At 35.4% G+C, this 22,704-nt stretch overlaps 1 protein-coding gene across 4 annotated transcripts in view; it reads right to left on the reverse strand.

The window, feature by feature from the left end:
* The window catches only part of PPFIA2 (PTPRF interacting protein alpha 2), a 459,727-nt gene that overhangs the window by 10,440 nt on the left and 426,583 nt on the right, over positions 1-22,704 (reverse strand). For 2 of the 4 annotated variants that reach the window (XM_008710341.2, XM_040637298.1), the window contains exons 22-26: positions 20,678-20,878; positions 12,713-12,775; positions 11,206-11,235; positions 9,372-9,565; positions 4,958-5,055 (exon numbers count right to left, since the gene is read on the reverse strand). In XM_008710341.2, coding sequence (XP_008708563.1) covers positions 4,958-5,055; positions 9,372-9,565; positions 11,206-11,235; positions 12,713-12,775; positions 20,678-20,878 — 586 coding nt within the window. The remainder of the gene's footprint in view (positions 1-4,957; positions 5,056-9,371; positions 9,566-11,205; positions 11,236-12,712; positions 12,776-20,677; positions 20,879-22,704) is intronic. The other 2 variants (XM_008710340.2, XM_008710342.2) reach the window with 2 other exon arrangements.

Here is a 22,704-nt window from a genome sequence, read left to right on the forward strand (position 1 = left end):
ACTTCAACTGTTTATCTGCCCTCATCTTCCCCCATTTAAATTATAAATGTCTACAAAAATCAGGGTAATATTTGGGTTTTGGGGGGACTTGGGGGGTAGAGAGTATTTATATATTGTTTAAGTTTTTCAAAAGCATTACTCATTTGTCCTAATGCATTCAATTATAATCAAGTTAGGTTTGTGCATACCATTAAAGCAATAAAGTGATACCTCTGCCCTCATGTCATGTTCTCAGTCACTGTCCTCATGTCAACAGTAACCAATATTCTAACTATTCTTAAGCACAGATTAGTTTTGCTTTTAAGGTTTGAGATTTTTGAGCTTTTTATAAATGAAATTGTACAGTAAGTACTTTTGTGTCTGTGTCTTTCACTCAATATAGGATTCATCTGTTCTATAGGAAATAGAAATACCTTGTTCATTTTTATTGTTATTTAGTATCCCACTGTATGATTATGCCACAATTGATCCATTCTACTGTTGATGGACATTTGGCTAGATTCCACTGTGGGTTATTAAGGATAGTGCTGCTTTGAATATCCATATATATGCTAAATAAATTCCACTCTCACAATTTAAACCCCCAATGGCAATGTATAAAAATCTGCATCTTTATCGATACTTTGTATTTTTCATATGTTTTGTTTTATTTGCTTGTTTTTAGCCATTACGATAAATTTGTTGTTATGGATTGAATTGTGTCCTCCCAATATTCATATGTTGAAGTCCTAATCCCCACTACTTCAGAATGTAACCTTACTTAGAGATATGTTCTTTACTGAAGTAATCTAGTTAAAATAAGGTTATTAGGGTGGGCCCCAATCCAATACGATCATTTCCTTCTGAAAAGGGGAAAGTTGGAAATAAGATATGCACGCAAGGAAAACAAACATGAAGATCAAGGCAAAGATCAGGGGGATGTGTTTAAAAGTCAAGAAACGTCAAGATTAACAGAAAACCAGCAGAAGGTAGGAGAGAGGCATGGACCTGGCTCTTCCTCACAGTCCTTAAAAGGAACCAACCCTGCTGACACCTTAATCCAGCCTCCGAAGGGAGACAATATATTCTGTCATTTTCCAGAAAAAGTATAAAGAACACTTTGGGAAATCTCGTAGCTTTTCTATTGAAACTTTAAAATAGCCTTTATTTTTAAAGAGTATTTTTAAGTTCACAGCAAAATTGAGCAGGAAGTACAGTGTTCCCATATACTTCCTGCCCCCATAGATGCCCAGCCTCCCTGACTACAAAATCCCTCACCAGAGTGCTACATTTGCTACATTAGACAAACCTGCATTGACACAAAGTCCACAGTTAACATGAGGGTTCACTCTTGGTGGTGTATACAGGTTTGGACAAATGTATAACATGTATTCATCATTATAGCATCATACAGAATAGTTTCACTGCCCTAAAAACCCCCTGGGCAACATTTACTTATTCCTCCCTTTCCACTAACTGTAGGCAACCACTGATCAATTTTTCCTGTGTCCATAGCTTTACTTCTTCCAGAATGCCGCATAGTTGGAATCATATAGTACTTTTCTTTCAGTTAACCGTATGCATTTATGGTCCCTTCGTGTCTTTTCACGGTTTGGTAGTTCATTTCGTTTTAGCCATATTGAATTTTTATATACAGACCCTGCTAAATTCACATATTAATTTGAATTATAAGGCGTATCATTAGATTACTGGGATCTTTTCTAATCCTTATATTTTTTTTAGTTCATGAGGGACATGTGAAGAAAGACTCATAAATGCCCGCTTCCACAGTCTTATTACCATTTCCTGTTCCAGCCAAAGCAGAATGGATTTCTTTAGGGAGTAGGATGTTTATTGTCTCCCTCACACTTAGGGGTCTTTCTTTCCCCAAGCCTTCAACAAGGCTAAATAAATAAATAAATAAATTCAATTCACTGGGTCTCCCTGGGTCATTCCTAAAGTGTATGTTTTCCTCTGAGTTTTCATTAGTTTGTTCTATTGAGGTGTTAAATCTCAGAAAATGGGATATAAGTTGGTTAGAATTCTATTTTGGTTACATAAATCAACTACTATTGATAACAACTGATTAGTTCAAACTATTGGTTGCACTAAACTTGCACTTCAAAATTTGGGCAGGTATGTATAGAACTGATGACAGCATCAGTTCTCCAACTGCTTTCACTAAGTGCAGTATTTTTTAAAACTAATGTGACAACGGTTTCCTCAGAAAATAACAAAACCGTCCAGTTCCCTTTGCATCAAGTGGATCTGTACGTAGGAAGTGTTTTCCAGAGATGGGTTTATATTTTGATAGTCTAAGACATTTGTATTTACCATATTTCTGCGAATATATCTTCACTGAAAGTCCACTGCCACACCTGCAGCAAAGAGTCCTCAAATTCATAAAATAATAAATAGAAAATAATCCATTTATTTACAGGGTGAAGGTAAATAAGGCACTAATTTAAGCTTTATTCTTTTGGAACAACAACTTACTTTTTTTTTTTTTCCATTTTGTAGATCAGGTCCCCTCCTATAAATCTATTTTCAAGCAGAATTTATGCCCTGACTTTAAAGTTTTGTAAGGATCCTCTTGACCTCAACAATAAATGGCTAGACATCAGTGTTGACTGTTTCCTAGCAGCAAATTAAATGTTAGTACATTCCTGATAGTCACATGGTCCCCTCATTTCAGAAAGCTGTTTATTAAGGTCAAGGTTAATTAACACTTCAGATAGTAACAGAGACCCCTTGTCAGCATCGAGAGTTATTCCTGCAAATGTCATTGGATCTGTTACAGGAAACAGGAGCTATTTATGATCTCACTCATGGCCTCCTCTCATATGGAGCTGTCCGTGTACAATCATAGTGAATCACAGCAGTTTTTCTCAGGGCTATGCTCGAACCAGTAGCTGCCAAATACTAATACAATATTTGGTGTAGGGCCAAATGGGTAATTTCTCCTTCTCTTTTACATCTACCTACATATGAAGCATTCCATGTGGTGAGACCAAGCATAATAAAGTCTAACTGGAAAAAACACTTCAGAAAGAAAACTAGAAAGTGGTATCCCATGGGTAAAGTCTATTTGTGTGCTAAAACATCTTTTGTTAGGTCAAGCATAGATTTCTTTCTAGGTTCTTTCTTTAATCGATTCCTTCCCAAATTTCAATTCAACTGAATGACAATATACTGAAAACAACCTGCAATTTCCTGGGGCCCCAAAATAAAGTGAAATCAAACAACTCAATTTTGATAATGGAAAAGCACTTTTTTGCTCCTAAGTAATGAGTCAAATGAACTGTTACAAGAAATCCATTGTGTGTCTATCTACTCTCAAATGAACCGTATTTTGAAAAATATACTAACCAATCACCTTCACGTGCATTCAAGCCCATTCTACTAGAACTAATGTGCTGTCCCAAAACTGCCAAAGATAAAAGTAATTTCTTTATTTTTTATTTTTTTACTTTAATGTTTTTTTTATTATGTTAGTCACCATACAGTACATCCCTGGTTTCTGATGTAAAGTTCGATGATTCATTAGTTGCGTATAACACCCAGTGCACCATGCAATACGTGCCCTCCTTACTACCCATCACCAGTCTATCCCATTCCCCCACCCCCTCCCCTCAGTTCGTTTCTCATTTCTGACATTGTTTATCACAAATGAAAATGAGAGAAGTCTAAGATAATCCTAAAAAATAAAAAAAGTGCTAAACTGGAATGGGAAGGGAAGGGTAATGTAACATGCAGTACATAATATTTTCATATTTAAAGTGAGCCCCATAACCTAACATAATAAAAAAATTATTATTAAAAAAATGAAGTACATAATATGAAAAAAACAATAAAAAAATAAAGTGAGCCCCAAAGGAAGTGAAGATGAAAACAGAGACTCATGCCTAACTATGAACAATTAATGTACAAACATCTATTGAATTTGATGAAATGCTCCCACATATCAACTCCTGGGGAACAGTAAATGGAGACACTGCTTGTATCCAAAATCTACCACAAAAAATTTGTTGATATTTCCCTTAATGAGAATTCTTTTCCTTTAAAAAAATATAAATGGACCTAAGTGGACTGATGATTTTTACCGAAAAAGACTCATAGATACTTATACCCAACAATTAAATTTTCTCTCCTCAATAATAATAAAAGTAAAGTGGTGTCTAGTAAGTATAAGATCTAACATGTTCTTTTGAACAATTCTTTCCCCTGTATATTAAAGCACTTCTCAACATTTAGACAATTAATTATTAAGTATAATACTTTTCTAATCTGTAATAGGGAGTGTCTTATTCAAATCAAACCTTTTTGTACACACAATAGTTGCAGCAATTAGTAATGCTTCTGAATCATTTCTTTGACTTACAATTATAGCTAAAATTATTAATGGATTAGTCTCATTTACAGAGGAGAAATCTCTGTGTAACTTCTATATAAAACCGTATATAATTTCTATAACTATAATACAAAAATAAAATTTCTAAGCATTGAAATAAAATTCAAATGATATAGATGAACTGCTATAAATAAATTATATACCATGTTTCTCTGAATCAAATGAGAATGTTCTATTAAAAGTTTGACAAAAATATCTACACAGAGGTATCTTTAGAACAAACAGAATGTATAATTAAGTTCAGAGGAATAAATCTCAATTTATTCATTTGTTCATGATCATTTGTTCATGATTCATTTGTTCATAAGAGGTCAATGCAATTTTTAAAAAATCAAGAATATGTCCTAGATGGGATAGTCACCTTATAAAGTGATATTCTTTTTACGTTTATGTTTAATGTTCATAAAAGTAGCGAAAAAGAAATAATGATGACACTCTTCTAAACAGTGGCATAAATAGTTATGTTACTTAGTGACCTTGTAACATACAGAGCATTTGCGGTTCATAAAAGTGAAAGCTAAAAACCCCAGAAAAAAAGGCATTTGATATGAAAGAAAGACATATTACCTTTTATTTCATGTTGGCTTGCTTCCCGTCTTCTTTCTAGTTCTTTTCTGTCATAATTCAACCTCTTTAAGCACATAATTCCATACTGTAAACTTGTTCTGTTATTTTTTTAAAAAAAGAAGAAAACACACTGAATTTACTCAGCAGATAATAAATGTTCTTTGATTAACCATAGTCATCATTATGTACTACTTCTTAGGGCAATGAAATAACAGATTACATTTGTAATTAAATCCTTTAGTACTGGTGGGAAATAAACTACAGTTATTTCAAGTACACAATGTTTCTAAAGAGCAAAAATATTAATTTCAAAATAAGAAAACCGTAACTTGAAAATAAGTATGGATTATGTTGTTCAACCATATGTGCTTGTCTTCCATTAAGCTATTTTGACATTATTTGCAGACAAATGAACACTTTACTCACTTGGAAAGAATTTAAAGCCACTATTATGATGAAAAGAAGGAATTTATAAAAAATGAATACTTTCTTCTTAAGCTGATGAGAAAAATAATATATAAACATGAGTAAGTTAAAATAAGATAGAGAACCACATACCAAAATGAACAGCCACCACCTCTCAGTCATAGAGTATGTGAAAGAAACAAGTCAGCAGATAAGAAACTCTGCGTGGAAAGGATATTGTGGAAGAGCAGAAAACTGACTGATCCTTAAAGGTCAGGTGGCAGAGAAAGGGTTATTAAAGAAGATGGAGTACCATGAACACAGGACTGCCAATGAAATTTTAAAAGTGTGGTGATAGTGAGACCTACTGTACGGAGTTGGAAATCCATGCCAGGAAGTAGGGAGGAGTAAGATTACATATGGAGAATGCGGTAACATTAAGGAAAGCCTGCATGCAGCGTAAGCGTGGAGTACACCCAGGTGACACAGACCTATTTGGATGGTTTTCACAAGGAAAAGAATTGATCATAAACGGTTCCGGCGTAAGAAGACTAACCCGTCAGGAAAATCAGAGACAGGAAGAATAGGTTAACCTAAGGGTAGGGGAATCAACTAAGGGGCCAATGCTGTGAAAATAAAGGGCACAAAAAGGACAACTGCCATGAGCATAAAAAGAAAATCTAGAAACAAGAGATGTTCAGAGAGAAGAGAGAAGACGTGGTGATATTAGATATAAAAGATGTGAAAGAGTACAATAGGAAAAAATAATTTCTAGGCTTCAAGAGTAAAGAGCATTGTTACTAGTGATTTCTTGTTTAGAAATACACACAAATTTAGACACACACTGGCCAGGTTACACCCAAGCATTGGATACATTTCTAAGCCTTGCATTTTAATAAGGACAAGGCTGAGTTAAAATATTTTAGAATCAAAGGAACTGGAAAAGAAATCAAAGTGGTATGGGCTGAACTATGTTCCCTCAAATTCAAATGTTCAAAACCCTTAGTATTTCAGAATATGACTATATTTGAAGATAGGGTTTTTAAAACGTTAATTAAATTAAAATATAGCCCTTAGGGTGGATACTATTCCAGTCTCACCGGTAGGTGTCCTCATAAGAAGAGGAAATTTGGGGGCACCTGGTGGGTTTGGTCAGAGGAGCATGCGACTCTTGATCTTGGGGTCGTGAGTTTGAGCCCCACGTTCGGTGTAGAGATGACTTAAAATAAATAAATAAAGAAAAAAAAAAGAAGAGGAAATTTGGATATGCAGAGAAACAAGGAAAGTGCACACACAGAGGAAAGACCATTAAGAACTTAACAAGAAGGCAGCCATCTGCAAGCCAAGAAGAAACGAATCACGCTGACACCTTGATCCTGGACTTCTAGATTCCAGAAGTGCGAGCAAATCAATTTCTGTTGTTTAATCCACCCAGTCTGTGGTATTTTGTTATGGCAGGCCCAGCAAACTAATGTAGTGGAAAAACAGGCAATACTGATGTAATACCAGTCATCGACATTAGGCAGCTTGAGGTTAAACCAATGGCTCTTGGCTCATTTCTGCCAAGTTTTTATAGGTAATATAAAATTGTACTACAAGGAGGATATATATTATTACAACAATGTCTATAAGATGGGAAATTGGGACATAAATACAGTAGGATACACTATGCAGTCAGTACTACCTGTTTTAAGTCAAAACTAAGCACAGCATGAAGATGAAGCTTGTGTATTTCCCAGAACCAAGAGAACCCCACTGTTTCAGTAATTTTTATTAAAAAAAAAACTTGATCATTGTAATAATCATTTTTACTATAATGTACAACAATTAAAAGTCAATCTACTGAAGAATGGGAAACAGGAACAAATATGTCATCAAAGATTCTAGTATTAGAAAATCTAATACAACCACACAAAATTTGAGTTCAATGACAGGGAACTCACTGCCTAATAATGTGTATACTATAGGGTAACTGAGAGTCACACAAAGCTGTTCTTTCTATTGAACAGAAATCATTCACCCTACCATCTACACTTATCTGAACTAGAAAAGTACATGTTCAACTGAGCAAATATTATTCTTCCATCATGTAATAATATCAAAACACAGGAAAACATCTGAAGTCTACCCTTATCCAAGCTAAGTGTCTTTAATTTTTTCAACTTTTCAGGGTGCCTTGGTGGCTCAGTCAGTTGAGCGTCCGACTCCTGGTTTCAGCTAGGGCCATGGTCTCAGGATCACGGAATCGAGCCCTGCATCCAGCTCCATGCTGGGAGTCAAGCCTGCTTAAGATTCTCTCTCCCTCTCCCTCTGCCCACCCCCCAACCCCCCGCTTACACAGGCACTCACTTGCTCTCTCTCTCTCTCCCTCAAAATAAAAAATAAATAAAATAAAATAAATTTTTAAAAAATTAATTCAACTTTTCCACCAGGCTCTTACCACTTTATCAATAACAATTTAATGCCCATAAATTAATACAGTTTCTTATTGTCGTCTCACCATATGGCAGGACTTCTACTGAGTTCGACAATAAACACAATCTAAATACGCCCTGTGAAGCCATTAACCAAAACTGAGATTTTTGTGCCAAGTATAAATCATCTTTTTCACTTGATCTACTTTTAAATCATGGATTCCCATTCAACATTTTAATGGTTTTAAAAAACTATATCATATTTATCTCTACTAAATTTAATCCAACAGTGTCAACAACTGTATTAAGATTCAAAACATCTCCATAAGTTTAATTGAAGAGCTCCAATTATTATCTCTTTATCCTAACTATATGTCATCAACATATCTGATTTTTTATACCATTTTCATTCCAGTCGCTAATTAAATGTTGGACAGGATGTGAACAAATAGGGTTTTGCAAGCCAAAATCATCTAGATTTATATTTATTAATTTATCATAATAAACTATATATGAAACCATAGAAACAAACTCAACTACAGAGAACAAACTGAGGGTTGATGGAGAGAGTTGGGTGGGGGATGGGAAATGGGTGATGGGTATTAAGGAGGGCACTTTTTGTTTTGAACGTTAGGTGTTGTATGTTAAGTGATGAACCATAAATTCTCCTGAAACTAATATCATGCTATATGCTAACTAACTGGAATTTCAATAAAAATTTGAGGAGCACCTGGGTGGCTCAGTCAGTTAGGCATCTGCCTTTGGCTCAGGTCATGATCCATGGTCCTGTAATTGAGCCCTCTCCCTGCTCAGCAGGGAGTCTGCTTCTCCCTCTCTCTCTGCTCCTACCCCCTGCTTGGTGTGCTCTCTCTCTCTCTCTCAAATAAATAAATAAATCTTAAAAAAATAATAATAAATTGAAGCAAACAAAACATAATCCAACTGACAAGTTCTCACATAACCTACAAAGATAGCAGCATGACATTTATGACATGGTATGATAACAAGCTTCTTCCCCCTACATAGTAAACAACTTGAAAAAAGAGTTTGCATCTTATTCATGTGTCCTTATGGCTGTCTCATAATCCATTCAGTATTTTTTCCTGAAAATTAATGCACAAACAAAAATATTGAAAGTTTTATATGAAAACAAAAAAAAAACCCAAACATTTTCTTCAGAGAAGAATTCCTTCTCAAATTTTTTCTAGTACGTACCTAAATTATATAATTTATAACCATATGTATATTTATAGAGTAGAAACGGACAATTCTATTCTTAACAAATAATTTCCTAATATCAAAACATACACAGATACAAATCACAAACACAGAACTTCCTAAAGATACAGAAAAAAAAAAAGATTCACACTGCATGAGAATTTTGTACAAGTGTGGTTCCATAAACTTTGAGCTCATAATATGTATATAGCTCTACATTAGATAGTTCCTGAGATTTGCTGCATGAAAATATCTGCCAAGTATATGCACACAGACATTTTGAATAGAATGATTCTCTATTTCCTAGACGTTTTTTGTTCTAGTAATATGTATATTATTTATTGTTTCATTTTAATTACTATTTGAAAAAAACTTACCGATGAAAACTATCCACCATTTTTAAATGGACACGGAGATCTTTTTTTGTTAGGTGATCTAACATTCTTGCATCTACCAAGCATTCCATAAAATAACTTCTGTATTGAGGTAACCCCAGGCTGGGAAGCCATTCATTTCCAATCCATTCATGGTTCATATCTCCATAAGCCAGAGTCTGTAGAAAAACCGGACACTAGAATTGTTTTATAGCAGTCAAGTTTCTTAGCCAATAAAATGAGATGGTAATAGGAGGATATTGCTGCATATTATTATAACTGACATTTAATTACTATGATATGGGAAAAAAGCAGACATAATACCTAGCCTTTAAGTATTTGATCTATTTGACAAAATGGAACTCTGGGTACATGTATCATGGTACCTGCTTACAGAAAACGATTGTGTTTGTTTTGTATTCCCAAAAGAAATTGCATTCTATACAAATGTGCATTTTTAAATTAAAAATAGGATTAATGGCATAATATAAATGTTGAGCTTAAAGATTCTTTGTAAGTTTATTTAATTTAATTGATTTTTATCTGTCAGCTAATACTCCACCTTTTTCTTCTCCTTGATGCTAGTACCACCACTGATATGGTATAATGGCAAATCTCAATGTGAAAACAGAAACCTTGGTAAACAAATAGAGAAAGGAGCAACAAGGCTAGAGAGACCAAATGCTGAAGCTTTGTGTCAACACCGTTGTTATCTAGTGAATCATGCAGCCAATGGTCCATAAAGGTCATTGGAAAGAATCAGTCTCTTTTAGAAATCAATCCGTATACACTCTGTATTTAAGAAGCAGGGTATAAAAAAACATATAATAATAAAACATAATAAATAAAAATATAATAATAATAAATTATTATAAAATAATAATAATATAATATAATAAAACAAAACAAAACACAAAGAACTGAGCTATTTAATAAAACATCTAACCAAACATTGTTCCTGACAGCCAAAATGAACACCAAAGTCAACCATCACCTCTAAACCAACTGTTAAAAAGGACTGTTACTATGTACTAATTTTACCATATCTTTTATTCAGTTCTTTATGATACAACAAGTTCACAATTGTAATTATAACATGTATTTCTAATGAAAGTCTCAGGTGCTCCCCTTCTTTTGTGTGTTCTTAAAAAGGATGAAATTCTTACCAAATCAAAATCAAATACCACCCTAATTTACTGAATGTTTCAGTACAGGTCCTATTAATAACTACCAAAAATTTTCCTTACAGTCAAAGGTTTTGAATCAGATGCGCAATCTCGCACATTAATTCTTTAGGCTGTTATGTCATGTGGAAATGGCTGAAAAATGTGCCGCTTCCTTGCAAACACACATGCTTGTTCAAAGTACAGATGCCTGTCTCATATCGCCATCTCAATGAACGGAAGTGACTTTGGACCTTCAGTCTCAGGGCTGACACACGGCCTTCAATCCCAGGCCGCCCACGCTTTCCATTATACTTTAAAGCATATGTTTCATAAGGTTTTTTTTTAACACCCCCTTTTATATCCAACTGGAATGATTCCTGATTAAATATATTCCGGGGCGATTTCAGAGAAATTTAAGTTACAGTTCATTCTTTTGAAAAAGAAAGAAAATTTCCCTTTGAAAGAGGCCAGATATGAAATGATATTCATTTACTTTGCAAAATATGGTGATTTAAAAGACATATATAGTATTAAACATAACAAATTCAAATATACGTATTAGCCTAATCCTAAACTAAGTGAAGATTTATAATATGGCATATGACAGTTTCTTACTTTATATCCTCACAGCATACGAAATGATATTATTTTAGAGCATATGAATTTCCTACCTGGGCCCAGCTTCCTTCCTCAGATTCTTTCTGTGTTAGCAGCAGAGAATGATTAATAAAGCAGATAAATATAAATTAATCTCAAATGAAGACAGTAAAATTATTCTAGCAGAAGCAAAACTGTTTGTTACTGAAAATGTTAATTATGACTTAAGTACATAAATATACTGATCCTTATTCAAACCCACAGTAATAATTTAGCAGTTCAAGGGCAACCACATAGTTTCTAGTTAATTCCAATTAAACATACACACATATGACACATGGACTTTTCATGATACATTTGATCTGGTTATTCCAAACCTTTTTTTTAATTCTTAAAAGTATGTAGTTTTCCAAATGTAATGCGCTATAGTAAAATTTTCTGATTATGTATACACAAATGTACAATACACATAAATGTATACATACATACACACACATATAATGAAGAAATCTAACATAAAGTAAATTAATGAAGTATAAAAGTAATGGTTTCCCTTTAACAAAGCTTTGTGGTAATCAAATAGATTTCAGCAATGGTCAAAAGTAAACAAGAGTAAAACCAAACCCAACAAACTGAACTAGAAATACAGTTAGAAAGTGACACTGGCATTTTTATCCTTCATAAACTAGATAATCAATTTTTCACATATGGATACAACCAAAAGGACATTAAATTAAAAGAAGCTGCTAAGAATAAAATGTATGACATGCCCAACTTTGTTACTTTAAATAAAAAAATGACAATTTGTAATATTATATTTTTAAAAGCTTACAAATATCATCAAAGTCACTAAAAATATCTTTAAGCCTGTGCTTTGAATATCAAATGAACAGAATTTTTTTTGGGGGGTGGAGTTTTAAGTTCTGTATTGGTTAATTACAAGAAACTAAACGATTATATTAAATATGAGTCTTTGGGGCACCTGGGTGGCTCAGTTGGTTAAGCATCGGACTCTTGACTTCGGCTCAGGTCACAATCTCAGGGTGGTGAGACTGAGGCCCGCATTGGGCGCCGTGGTCAGTGGGGAGTCTGCTGGGGATTCTCTCTCCTCTTCCCCTCCCCTATCCCTCTACCCCTCCCGTCTTTCCTTCTCTCAAATAAATAAATAAATAAATCTTAAAAAGAAAAAAAGAAAAAAAGGAGTGTTCCATCTGAACTTTTCTATTACAAGTTTAATTGGGCTTGATAACATGTATTACCTGTGAATACACCCAATACTAAGTGATATGTTACTGAGAATTCCCAGTGTTGCAAAATGGATAAACAGGCCTTTTAAAATTCTTGATTATTGTCCGCATATTACAAACTCTTACGAATTAACCACATTATGACCATCTAGCCCCGCTTCATTTAATAATGTCCAAGTGCAGTAAAATAAAACCTTAACGAAAAATGTTAGTTCTCATGCATATCACTATGTAAACATACCCATTACTCTGACCTGTCATACACAAAATAGCTTTTTCATCCCAATAGCAGCCAAATGACTTTTCTTCGTGTTCAACAAAGCCTTAGACTAACCGTTTTTGCTGGAGCGGCCAGATTTTCCATTTCTTCGTGGGTCACCCAAACGTTGCCTGAAGGCTAGTGAGGAGGCCCGGGGGAGCAGTGGGATCCACGGGAGGGGAGCAGCGGTAAAGAAGAAAGGCAGCAGTACTGTAAGTTACCAGCACCACAGCAACACGACAGTGCTCTTGCTTCTCCAGCATGCGCAGGAGACACAGCATGGCTGGTTTGCCCAGAGCTCCCTTTTTCTTCTACTTAAAAAGATTAAATAGAAAGAGGCATGCTGTGAAGCTCCTGTGGGATAGATTTAAAATGATGCTCCTGTGATTATTAATCAGGAAAAAGGCTAAACCAAGATTTGCATCTCAAAGGTAGGTAGCTATCGGATCCATTTTTTGTGTGTAATCATAAGGAACTGATTACATTTGATCTGTGGAGGAATGTATTTAGTTTTCTTCAGAAAACAAAGGCACAGGTACTTTGTTGTGCAATTACCAGTATTTCATTCACAAAGTTTTGATTCTTCAATGTCCTTGAAAAGAGAAAATTGGTGGTCAATGCAAAGCGGAAAGCACTAACGTCACCTGTCTGGAAACTAATATCGGCTTTTCCCCAATGATTTCTTCCTTTTATACTTCCATAAGTGTGTAGTTTTCCTATATTCTTATAGAGGAAAAAGAAGGGAAATGCTCTTTTTAATTTAAAGGGTATGTTTTCAACCTTACTAAATGCTGTCAGAAATTACAAAACCTAGGCTTCCCAATTTCTCAAGCAGTGTCCTATACCATTATAGAGAAGAACATGATGTAAAAACAAATTTTCCTTTTTTAGCAGGCACTATTCTTTTATAAAGCCTCATTTGCTTTCTAAATAAGATAATCCATGGTATTTGCTCTGTACACTGAATAATGCACAATTTCTAAACCAAAGTCCAGTTAGTAACATACAGATCAGACATATGGTTGATGGGAATGGCCACTGGGAACGACTTTCCATTAAATTCCACCATTTCACTGGGAAATCCTTTGCAAGGCTGTCCAAGTACATCCATTATATATATATATATATATATATATAGTAGAGTAACACAGGGGAGTTAAAATAGTGCCCCGCACTGGGCATAGAGCTTACTTTTAAAAAAATCCCAGAGGACGGGCATCATATATGTAAAATTTGTATGTGTAAAATTCTCATTTTCCTATGGTTTTGGAATTTAGAGTATATCTGAATTTTTTCCTAAAAGATAAAACTATGTGCACCTATAAACGTATTTCGAATACTGGAGTCATGTATGTTATTAAGAGCCCTTCCCCTGTACTCCAGCTTTTGGGAATGGTGCTCCATATAAACAGGCAGAGGCATGTGAATGTATGCGTCATTAAATCACTTGGAATCAACTGCTTTTATTAACTTTGTGAGGAGTGTACTATACTAAAAAGAACTTAACACTCATGTGTCACATACCCTTTACACCCAGTGACCACAGTGCTTCACCTGAACGGCTGTACTGTTTGTTCGAAGTGAGCTGCAGTGATGGGTCACCTAAAATTCACTTAAGCCAGTCTCATTTTACGACGATTTCTGTAACTTCTATGTTAACTGTGAATCCAAATAATTAAGATCTCCTTCCTTCTCTGAGGAAGTTGACCAATATTATCTCATAATGGAATTCATACATGTATAATCCCCTTCAGAGTTTATCTTAAAGTCTATATTGGCCAGTCTATCATCATATTCTGGAATGGGCAAGATGCTGGAAGCCATGGTTTTATCTGTAGCTTTACATGGAAAATAATATATACCCAGGGCACTTTCCTCAAGTATGGCTGGCAAACTTTCCTAAGTTGTATGTCAGTTGTTCTCCTTTGACCTGTAGTTTTACTTGTGAGGAGCACTGTCTGTTCTAGAATCTTGTAAAGTAACTCATGAAATAGCTTCTGCACAACCCAATCATTTAGACATTCGTCGAGGTTTCAACAAGTTGATTTTATAAGCAAGCCCATGTGCTGTAAGTCAATTATGTGGATTTCTTTCTCCTCACCACCAGTTAAAGGTATGGAACTTTCACCTAGGTAAGTCATCAAGGGGAGCTTTAGAGCATAAGCGTTTCAGCCAAGAGTGTATCTGAGAGAGAACAGCTAGAGGGCAAGGCTTTGAGCCACCAAAGGACAGAGGATACTGTGCCTGGGGTCTGAAGATAAAGACTGCAAAAAGTAGCTTGCAAAAGAATAAAGGACAAGGATCACATAATTTGACTGTGGTTCTCTGAGAGCCACTGAAAATTACTTACTTATTCCTTGGCAGTCCATGCTGCAGCCCCCAATATCTGAGCTGGAGAATACATACCTGTGGTCGTGCGTGTGTGTGTGTGTGTGTGTGTGTGTGTGGTGTGTGTGATTAATATTCTGAATCTAATAGCTGATTTCTAAAACTTCAACTATCTGGAAATTTACCAAATTATAATGCAGACACTTGAGTTCTAGCAATGCCACTTCTCAGTAACTACCCTCGGACATTTCCTAAACCTCTCTAAGTTTTAGATTCTACATCTGTTAAGTGGGCTAGGAACGTACTTCATACTAGGAAAAAATACTGAAGATTTTAAACTATAATATAATCAATTCTGATACGGTTCCGAGACTAGGATAAGGCAGGTGAGGTGCCAAGGAGACTAAATTTAAGGAAGCACTCACTTTTATGGCTGTGCAAATGCAAGGTCAGCACCTGACAGTACATGCCTCCCTCAGTTTTGAACTTGATGTGCCCCGATTGCCTCACCTTAGTCCAGTCGGAGTAGAGTATGTAGAAGACAGTATTATCAAATGAGAACTGGGAGGAAAATTCCTAAAGGGTGATCAGGATTAAAACACTTACCTAATTAAATCATTCAGGAGAGAGTTACAACATAAAAATAAATATTAAAATTAGTTTAAGGGATAACTCATGAAAATTAATTATAGGAAAATAATCACTTCTCTTGCTGGCAGAAATAGAAAATAAGTAAAGCAGCAAGACCTCAGAATCATCCTAAACCTTACCTACCTGGAAGTAACTTCTGTTACTCCCTAGGTCATTTTGCAGTATTACTCTACTTAATAATTGAGTTACAAAGTAAATAAATTTGACATTTACTTTCACATTCAAAATGGCCCAGATCCACATTTCTCCCCATCTGATTTTATGTTTCTCAATATAAGAAGAGAAATATTTCTCATTATATGAAGACTAGCATTTGCACAATTGCACCTCACTTTATTATGAGGTTACTAATAATGAAAAGGGGGACCAAAGCCGACTGGAAGAATGCTGTAAAAGAGAAGGAAACAGGCAGATGCAGGAAGCAGGAGGGTGTACTTAACAGTAGCATAAACTCTGGGGCAAACCACAAGGCGGTGTGACTTTGTATAGCAGTTTTTTCCATCTATACAACAGATACATATAAAAAAAAGTACCTCTTTCACAGTGCTGTTGGGGGGCTGAGAGTTGTAACATGTGAAGCACTTCTAACAGCGCCTGACACAGGCATCCACTGATGTTGGACAGCACCACAGTTTCATTAGAAATTTACTACAATTTCTTTAGAAACTTTGGTAAGCAATCTCTACTCCAGTAAATCTTCCGTTTCATAAATGCTGTTTCCCATGTATATTGTGCTGACTGATGCCTATTTTAAAGCCTTACGTTTCTGCTCAAATTTGCTGAATTCTATGTTCCCAAACCTATTTTTTTTCTACTGCACTATTTTTTAAGTTAGGCAATTTAAGTAAATATTACATAAAATGAAAATAAGTTTCACTCACGTATGAACACTGAGATGAATAATTTGCAAAGACAGATATAGGCAAATCTTATAAAATGTTATCAATGAGATACAACTTCATCCGAGTCTGGGGAAAAAAACTGTAGATGTCCAGGAGGATCGTGTGCTCAAATAGCTTTCTGAGTATCTCGAAGTTATCACTTTAAAAAGAAACTCAAACTAGAAAAATTAAAGATGTTTTATGGATGAAGTTATAAAAGAAAGATAACGTAGAAATCCAGGCATTGGAATTGTACTCAAAGAAAAGTCCTAAGTGTTTCATCTACATTTGCAAGTGCCCGAACATTTACATATTTTTATTGAAGATAAAATATTTAAAGCATGTACTTATTCTTTATGACATCCCTCTTCAACCAAATATTTCAGTGAGCTGATATCTCCGTCCCTGCCAGCAGCTCCGGAAGAAGAAACAGAAAGCTGGAAAATTAGGGCAGGCCCAAGAAAATAATAAATGTAAATATTAGATTTTCCTTTTGGTGCTCCGGCCCATTGCATGCAGGCAGGAAGGGAGGCAGAATCAGACAGAAGTTCTGTTCGGTTAAACAACAACAACAAAATTAAGCGACCTTGTCTTTTTCTCTTGAGAATTTGGGGAAATAAGCAAGATACACCTGACCGAGGAACCCGAACCCAACCCTAAACACAAAGGAACACTTGTATGGTCTGAACTAGTTACAGTATTCTGGGAGACACGATAACATTTCTTTAAAAAAATACACTGCCTTTTTATTTTTAAAATGTAAATCTTGGGGTGCCTGGGTGGCTCAGTTGGTTAAGCATCCCACTCTTGATTTCGGCTCAGGTTATGATCTCAGGGTCATGAGATCAAGCCCTGCATCAGGCCCCACACTGGGCATGGAGCCTGTTTAAGATTCTCTCTCTCTCTCTCTCCTTCTGCCCCTAACCCTCTCTAAAAATAAAAATAAAGTAAATAAACAAAATAAAATGTGAATCCTAATATATAATTTTAGGTGATGACTTTAAGATGTTTTAGTCTTCACTTTATATGGTGGATTCATTACTAGAAATTTATAAGCAAAGCAAATCATATTTAAAATGTATTAGAAATGGGGGCGCCTGGGTGGCACAGCGGTTAAGCAACTGCCTTCAGCTCAGGGCGTGATCCCGGCGTTATGGGATTGAGCCCCACATCAGGCTCCTCCGCTATGAGCCTGCTTCTTCCTCTCCCACTCTCCCTGCTTGTGTTCCCTCTCTCGCTGGCTGTCTCTATCTCTGTCAAATAAATAAATAAATCTTAAAAAAAATGTATTAGAAATGAATAAATATTTCCATGTGGTGGAGTAAAAGGAAGAAAAAGTATTCAGTAGATAATTTTTAAAACAAGTAGATACAACTTATCTTTTATGTAACTTGCATCAATACTTGGTAAAGGGTATATATCCTCTCTGAATAAAGAATTTTTACACATTAGTAAAAAGAGGAATATTCCTGTATCCTTTAGAAAAATGGAAAAGATTACTAATAGGTAATTCATTTAAATACTAAATCAATATGCATATGAAAAAATTTTAACTTTAGTAGTAATTTTAAAAATATAAATTTAACCAACAATGTTAACAAAAGGATGTGGAAAAGGCTACACAATATAATTTAGTGATTAAGACTTAAAAGTAATAAGAATATAAATGCCCTATACATAAATATTGCTATGGAAACAGGTTATGCAACAATATTACTATGGTATTGTGAATACAATGAAAATTGTTAAAAAAGCAAATGTCCAATATTAGGGACTTGGTTAAATACATTACGGTATTTCCATGAAGGAGTTATGCAGCAATTAAACATGATATTACAATTGCATATTTAATGAAATGAGGAAAATGTTCATGCTATACTACTAAGTTTTAAAAGAAAAATATAAAATATGTGATGTGAAATAATTCGTTGTTAGAAAAAGATAAAGGAAACAGACTGAAAAGCTTATTCAAAAGTTAATATTGAACAAAATTATTTTTAAAAATTAATTAATAATATATTACCTGTCTTTGAACTGTTAATTCCTCTTTGAAGACTTATTCGACCAGAAATGGTTTCCCCTTCTTTGGAATTCCAAAACTCTTTGCTTCTGCCTACCACTGAGGAATTAAACTATCACATCTCCTACTAAACCTAGTGGTGAGCAAGTCTTACTTTCCTGACCACAGCTTGTCCTCTCTCAAGTCAAGGCCATATAGATTTGAAAGCCTCTGTCATGGTTGGTAGTTGTACATGGTTGTACATGGTTGTACAATCACCATTCTTAAGATGAACGTTTACTGACGACTCTCTACAATTCGCCAGGCACTGAATTAAGGCCTGGGGACCATGGAAAACTGATAATATCCTTGGTTGGCTTTAGTGGAGGATAAATTAAGAGAAAATTTTAATTGGTTTTTATAAATATATGGAGTGGTAATGCAGGAAGGGAAGAAAACCAGATTTTGGTGCATAGTGAAAGCTTTTTCAATGAAAAACATTCAAGAATCATTCGATGAAGGATGAACTGGGGAAGGATGCCCATCCTGGAGTGGGGGAAGAATATTCCAGGCAGAGTGAAGAGCAATTGCAAAAGGTCACAATCACCCACGAGCATGAAAGTTTAGAAAGTTGAAAGCAGTTCTGTGTCACTGGGAGCCTGACCTGGGGAGATAAAGCCTTTGAGGTGAACTGAGGTTAGAACGCTAGATCGTGAAGAGTCTCACAAGTTCTCTCCACATTTGACTGTTCTTCAAACAACTGAATATGCTCTTACTTTCAATAGTTTGTGATTTATATTTCTTAAGTTCACTTAGACATTTTTAGAAAAATACTGCTTAATTATTCTATTTTCCATTAAGAAATGGATTTGGGTGCTAAATAAAAATCATAAAATATATTATACTTTTCATCTTGAAATTGGGACTTCAAATGCTCCAATTCTGCATTTTCAATAACTGTGTATGCATTTGCTCTTAGGAAGAGTGTTGATACAAGCCAGTTGTGATTGTTTCTCTCTGGGTTGGAAATTAAACTCTATCAGATCTGAATTTGGTTTACAATACCTATTCTAATAGCCTACTCAGTTTTTACATTAAACATATTCTGTATTATTTCTTAGCTTAAGTAATACCACAGCTATAGTATACATTATATACATTTAAAAATAATGTTATATATAAGAGTTTGTTAAATTATATCTTTTTTCTACATCTTATTTAGAAAGAAGTTAAAATGGAATTATTCAAGAAAGATAAAATCTTTTTAAATTTGAGCTGGTATTTCTGGCATTAGGATCTAGTATACTGGGAAGGAATGTAAAGATAGATAACAATAAACATGAAGCCAAATCTTTCAGACTGTTGAAGACCACAGAGAAAAAGTTATACTCAAGTTTAGTTTTGTGTCTGAAAACTGCAATAAATACCACTTTTCTTTTACCCACATCTCAAATTTACATCATTCTTCCATATTTTGTTATTCTGCATAAGACATGGGACCAGAGAAATTCAGTTAACATCAGAAATCATATCCTTTACCAGCAAAAGATATGTATAATTCAGGAATGGTCTAAATAAAGAATGAATATTATTTGGAGTTGTTCTTAGTATATGAATTTGTCATCTGGCATGCATTTTCTTTTAGACATTTTGTTCTTTCCTAGCATTGGGATAGGGACAAAATTATGAGAAGAATAGGGATTTATAAATGAGAAGCAAAGAGAATTTGAAGGAAGATTTTCCATTTGGTATTTATAAAATATCAAATATCTGCATAGTTGCATAATTATGAAAACTGAGTAAGACGTAGTGAGTTCAGCATTGCACTTTCAAAAAGCACTAAGGCCAACGGCTCATCTCCTGTTTTTTTTTCTTTTAAAGGGAATATCCTAAAAAAGGGTAAACTTGGGATCTTGTTGCCTGGGAGAAAAACCTAGACTTTAGTTGGAAACTAGCTCAAAAGTCTATCTTGGTCACAGCCTTCAAGTCTGATCGGAATCACACCTCCTCGCTTGAAAACCTATTAAAAGTAGCAGCGAGGTTAATGAAGGGCGTGCTAAGTCGCTTCAGAATAATTCATGCTGACACTGAAAGGTGTGCTGCCACAGTCTCGCTCTGTGGACTTACAGAGGCTGCTATTTGCCCAGCACTGGGAGGGGGAAGGGGCACAAGCTGACTCACAGTTCGGGATGTCGGAGGTGCCGAAGGACTTGTTAGGGAAACCATCTCCTGGATTGCTAGTCGCAGCTTTAAGCGATGCAGGGGATTGCTGATTCCGATTTCTCTCTGGATCTCAGTGTCTGATAAAGCAGACATGATGGCACCACTTTTCACGTTGGCCCGGCAGGCCGCTACGTACCAAGCAGGCATTCCCAACCAGAGCTGTTGGATAGGGAAAAAATACATACACAGATTTTACTAATCGTTAATAGTGTCTCCTATGTGCTAGGCACTATTGTAAGTACCTTACACCTATGGACTCTTTTACTGCCCAAACCCCAAAAGATAGATGCTATTATTATTTTCCCCAGATGACACAGAGGCATAAAGGCATTAAGCAATTTATTAAAAAAATATCAGCTAGGCAGTGATGGAAATAAAGATTTGAAATTGAGCCCTATGGTGTGCCATTTAAAAACTAATTTATATTATTAGCTTAAACATAATAGCTGCACATCCCCAAATCCACCCGTGCCCCCTTGGATTTAAGGACAAGAAGAAGAGCCACAAGCTGCATCTGGTAAAGGCTCAACCGACTTTGTTTAATGCGTGAATTCAATTTATAAATCTCCTTTGGAATTCTGAGGGCAAAGAGGTTCTGTCGCAGAAAGAGACAGCTCTACCACCTCCAGCCATGATTTTGATCAAAGCCTGAATTGTAGTTCAGCCCCATTTCTCACATGCCTACCTACAGCCTGCGATAGTTGTGTGACCTTAAGTTGATGTTCTGCATGAACAAAGTTTTGGAGGATAAAATGATGTGCTAAAGGATGAGAATGAAGTTATACACATCTGGAAAATCCTTGCCCATACGTTGTTATCAGTATAGTCCCTAATTAGTCTTTCGAGAAGTTTCTGGTGTTGATAAATGGTGTGTGAAGCATCAGACTTACATGTGCATAGCATTCCTACCAGGCTGTGCACACAAGGAGGCGCTAAAGGAGGTGAAATTTAGGAGCCCTCCTTCACTGGATCACCCCGCTCATTCATCTTGTTTATTCTGTTTTATAATTTGCGTCACTGTAGGAAGCACATTATGAGCAATTTCTGTGTCCTCAGGATAGGTTTAATTAGCACAGAACTTCACTGCCTGTCATTTCCTAGCTCCTCAATGTCGCTAAAGCTTGTTTCTTTTTTATCTAAGGGTTTGTTCACCACTTGCCAAAACAGCAGCTAACTCTCTGTCAAACTGCGGCTCATTTTATTGGAGTGACACCGAACAAAAAAACTGCTATCAATTTTGAAGTGTGCTTTCTTAACCACGTTGACTTATAATTGATTTTTAAAGTATTGCAATTGTAAAAGCATGTTTGGAAGAAGCAGCTCTGATCACCAATATACTGAAAATCCCCTGACTGATAGGAGAGGATAAAATAAAGCAAGACACAGGCTTTTTTCACTCAGTCCAAGAAAAAAATGCAAAGTATGTCTCTATATCTATCTAAAACTAGTTTTTAAACTAAATTAGGTTTTCATTTTTTTCTCACTGATTAATTTGTTAGCTCTGGATATGATAGGATAATGAAAGTCAGCAATTTTATAATCTCCAACCACTTAAAACAATGGGTTCCAATAGCCTCTGCCAGGCAAAAAAAAAAAGCCTATTTTCTTCTTTGCCCTGACACCGACATCTCCTAGCAGCTGCCAGCAGCCCACACTAGAGAACTGAATGGAATCGGCAGTGAACACTACTAATACGTGGTACGAAGGCATCTTTTGTGATCAAATGTGCGTCTCCTTCTCTGTCCCAGTCTGCTTCTGCTGCCCTGCCAACCTGCTCAGGTGTTGTTTTTATCTCTCCAGGCCCCAGTGTTCTGCAGAAAATGCTGAATGTAGTTCTTGTTTCATTGTAACACTCACTTGAGACCCAGAGGAGAACAAGGAGATAAGTATTCTCTTGTTTTATTCCAAGTGGCTAAACCTACCTGGCCTCTAGGCTTTAGAAAATTAGGTTCTGGAATTAATTTACAAGCAAAGGAATGGTTCTC

Source organism: Ursus maritimus, unplaced genomic scaffold (assembly GCF_017311325.1).
Source record: "Ursus maritimus isolate PB19 unplaced genomic scaffold, ASM1731132v1 scaffold_21, whole genome shotgun sequence".
Taxonomy (NCBI): domain Eukaryota; kingdom Metazoa; phylum Chordata; class Mammalia; order Carnivora; family Ursidae; genus Ursus; species Ursus maritimus.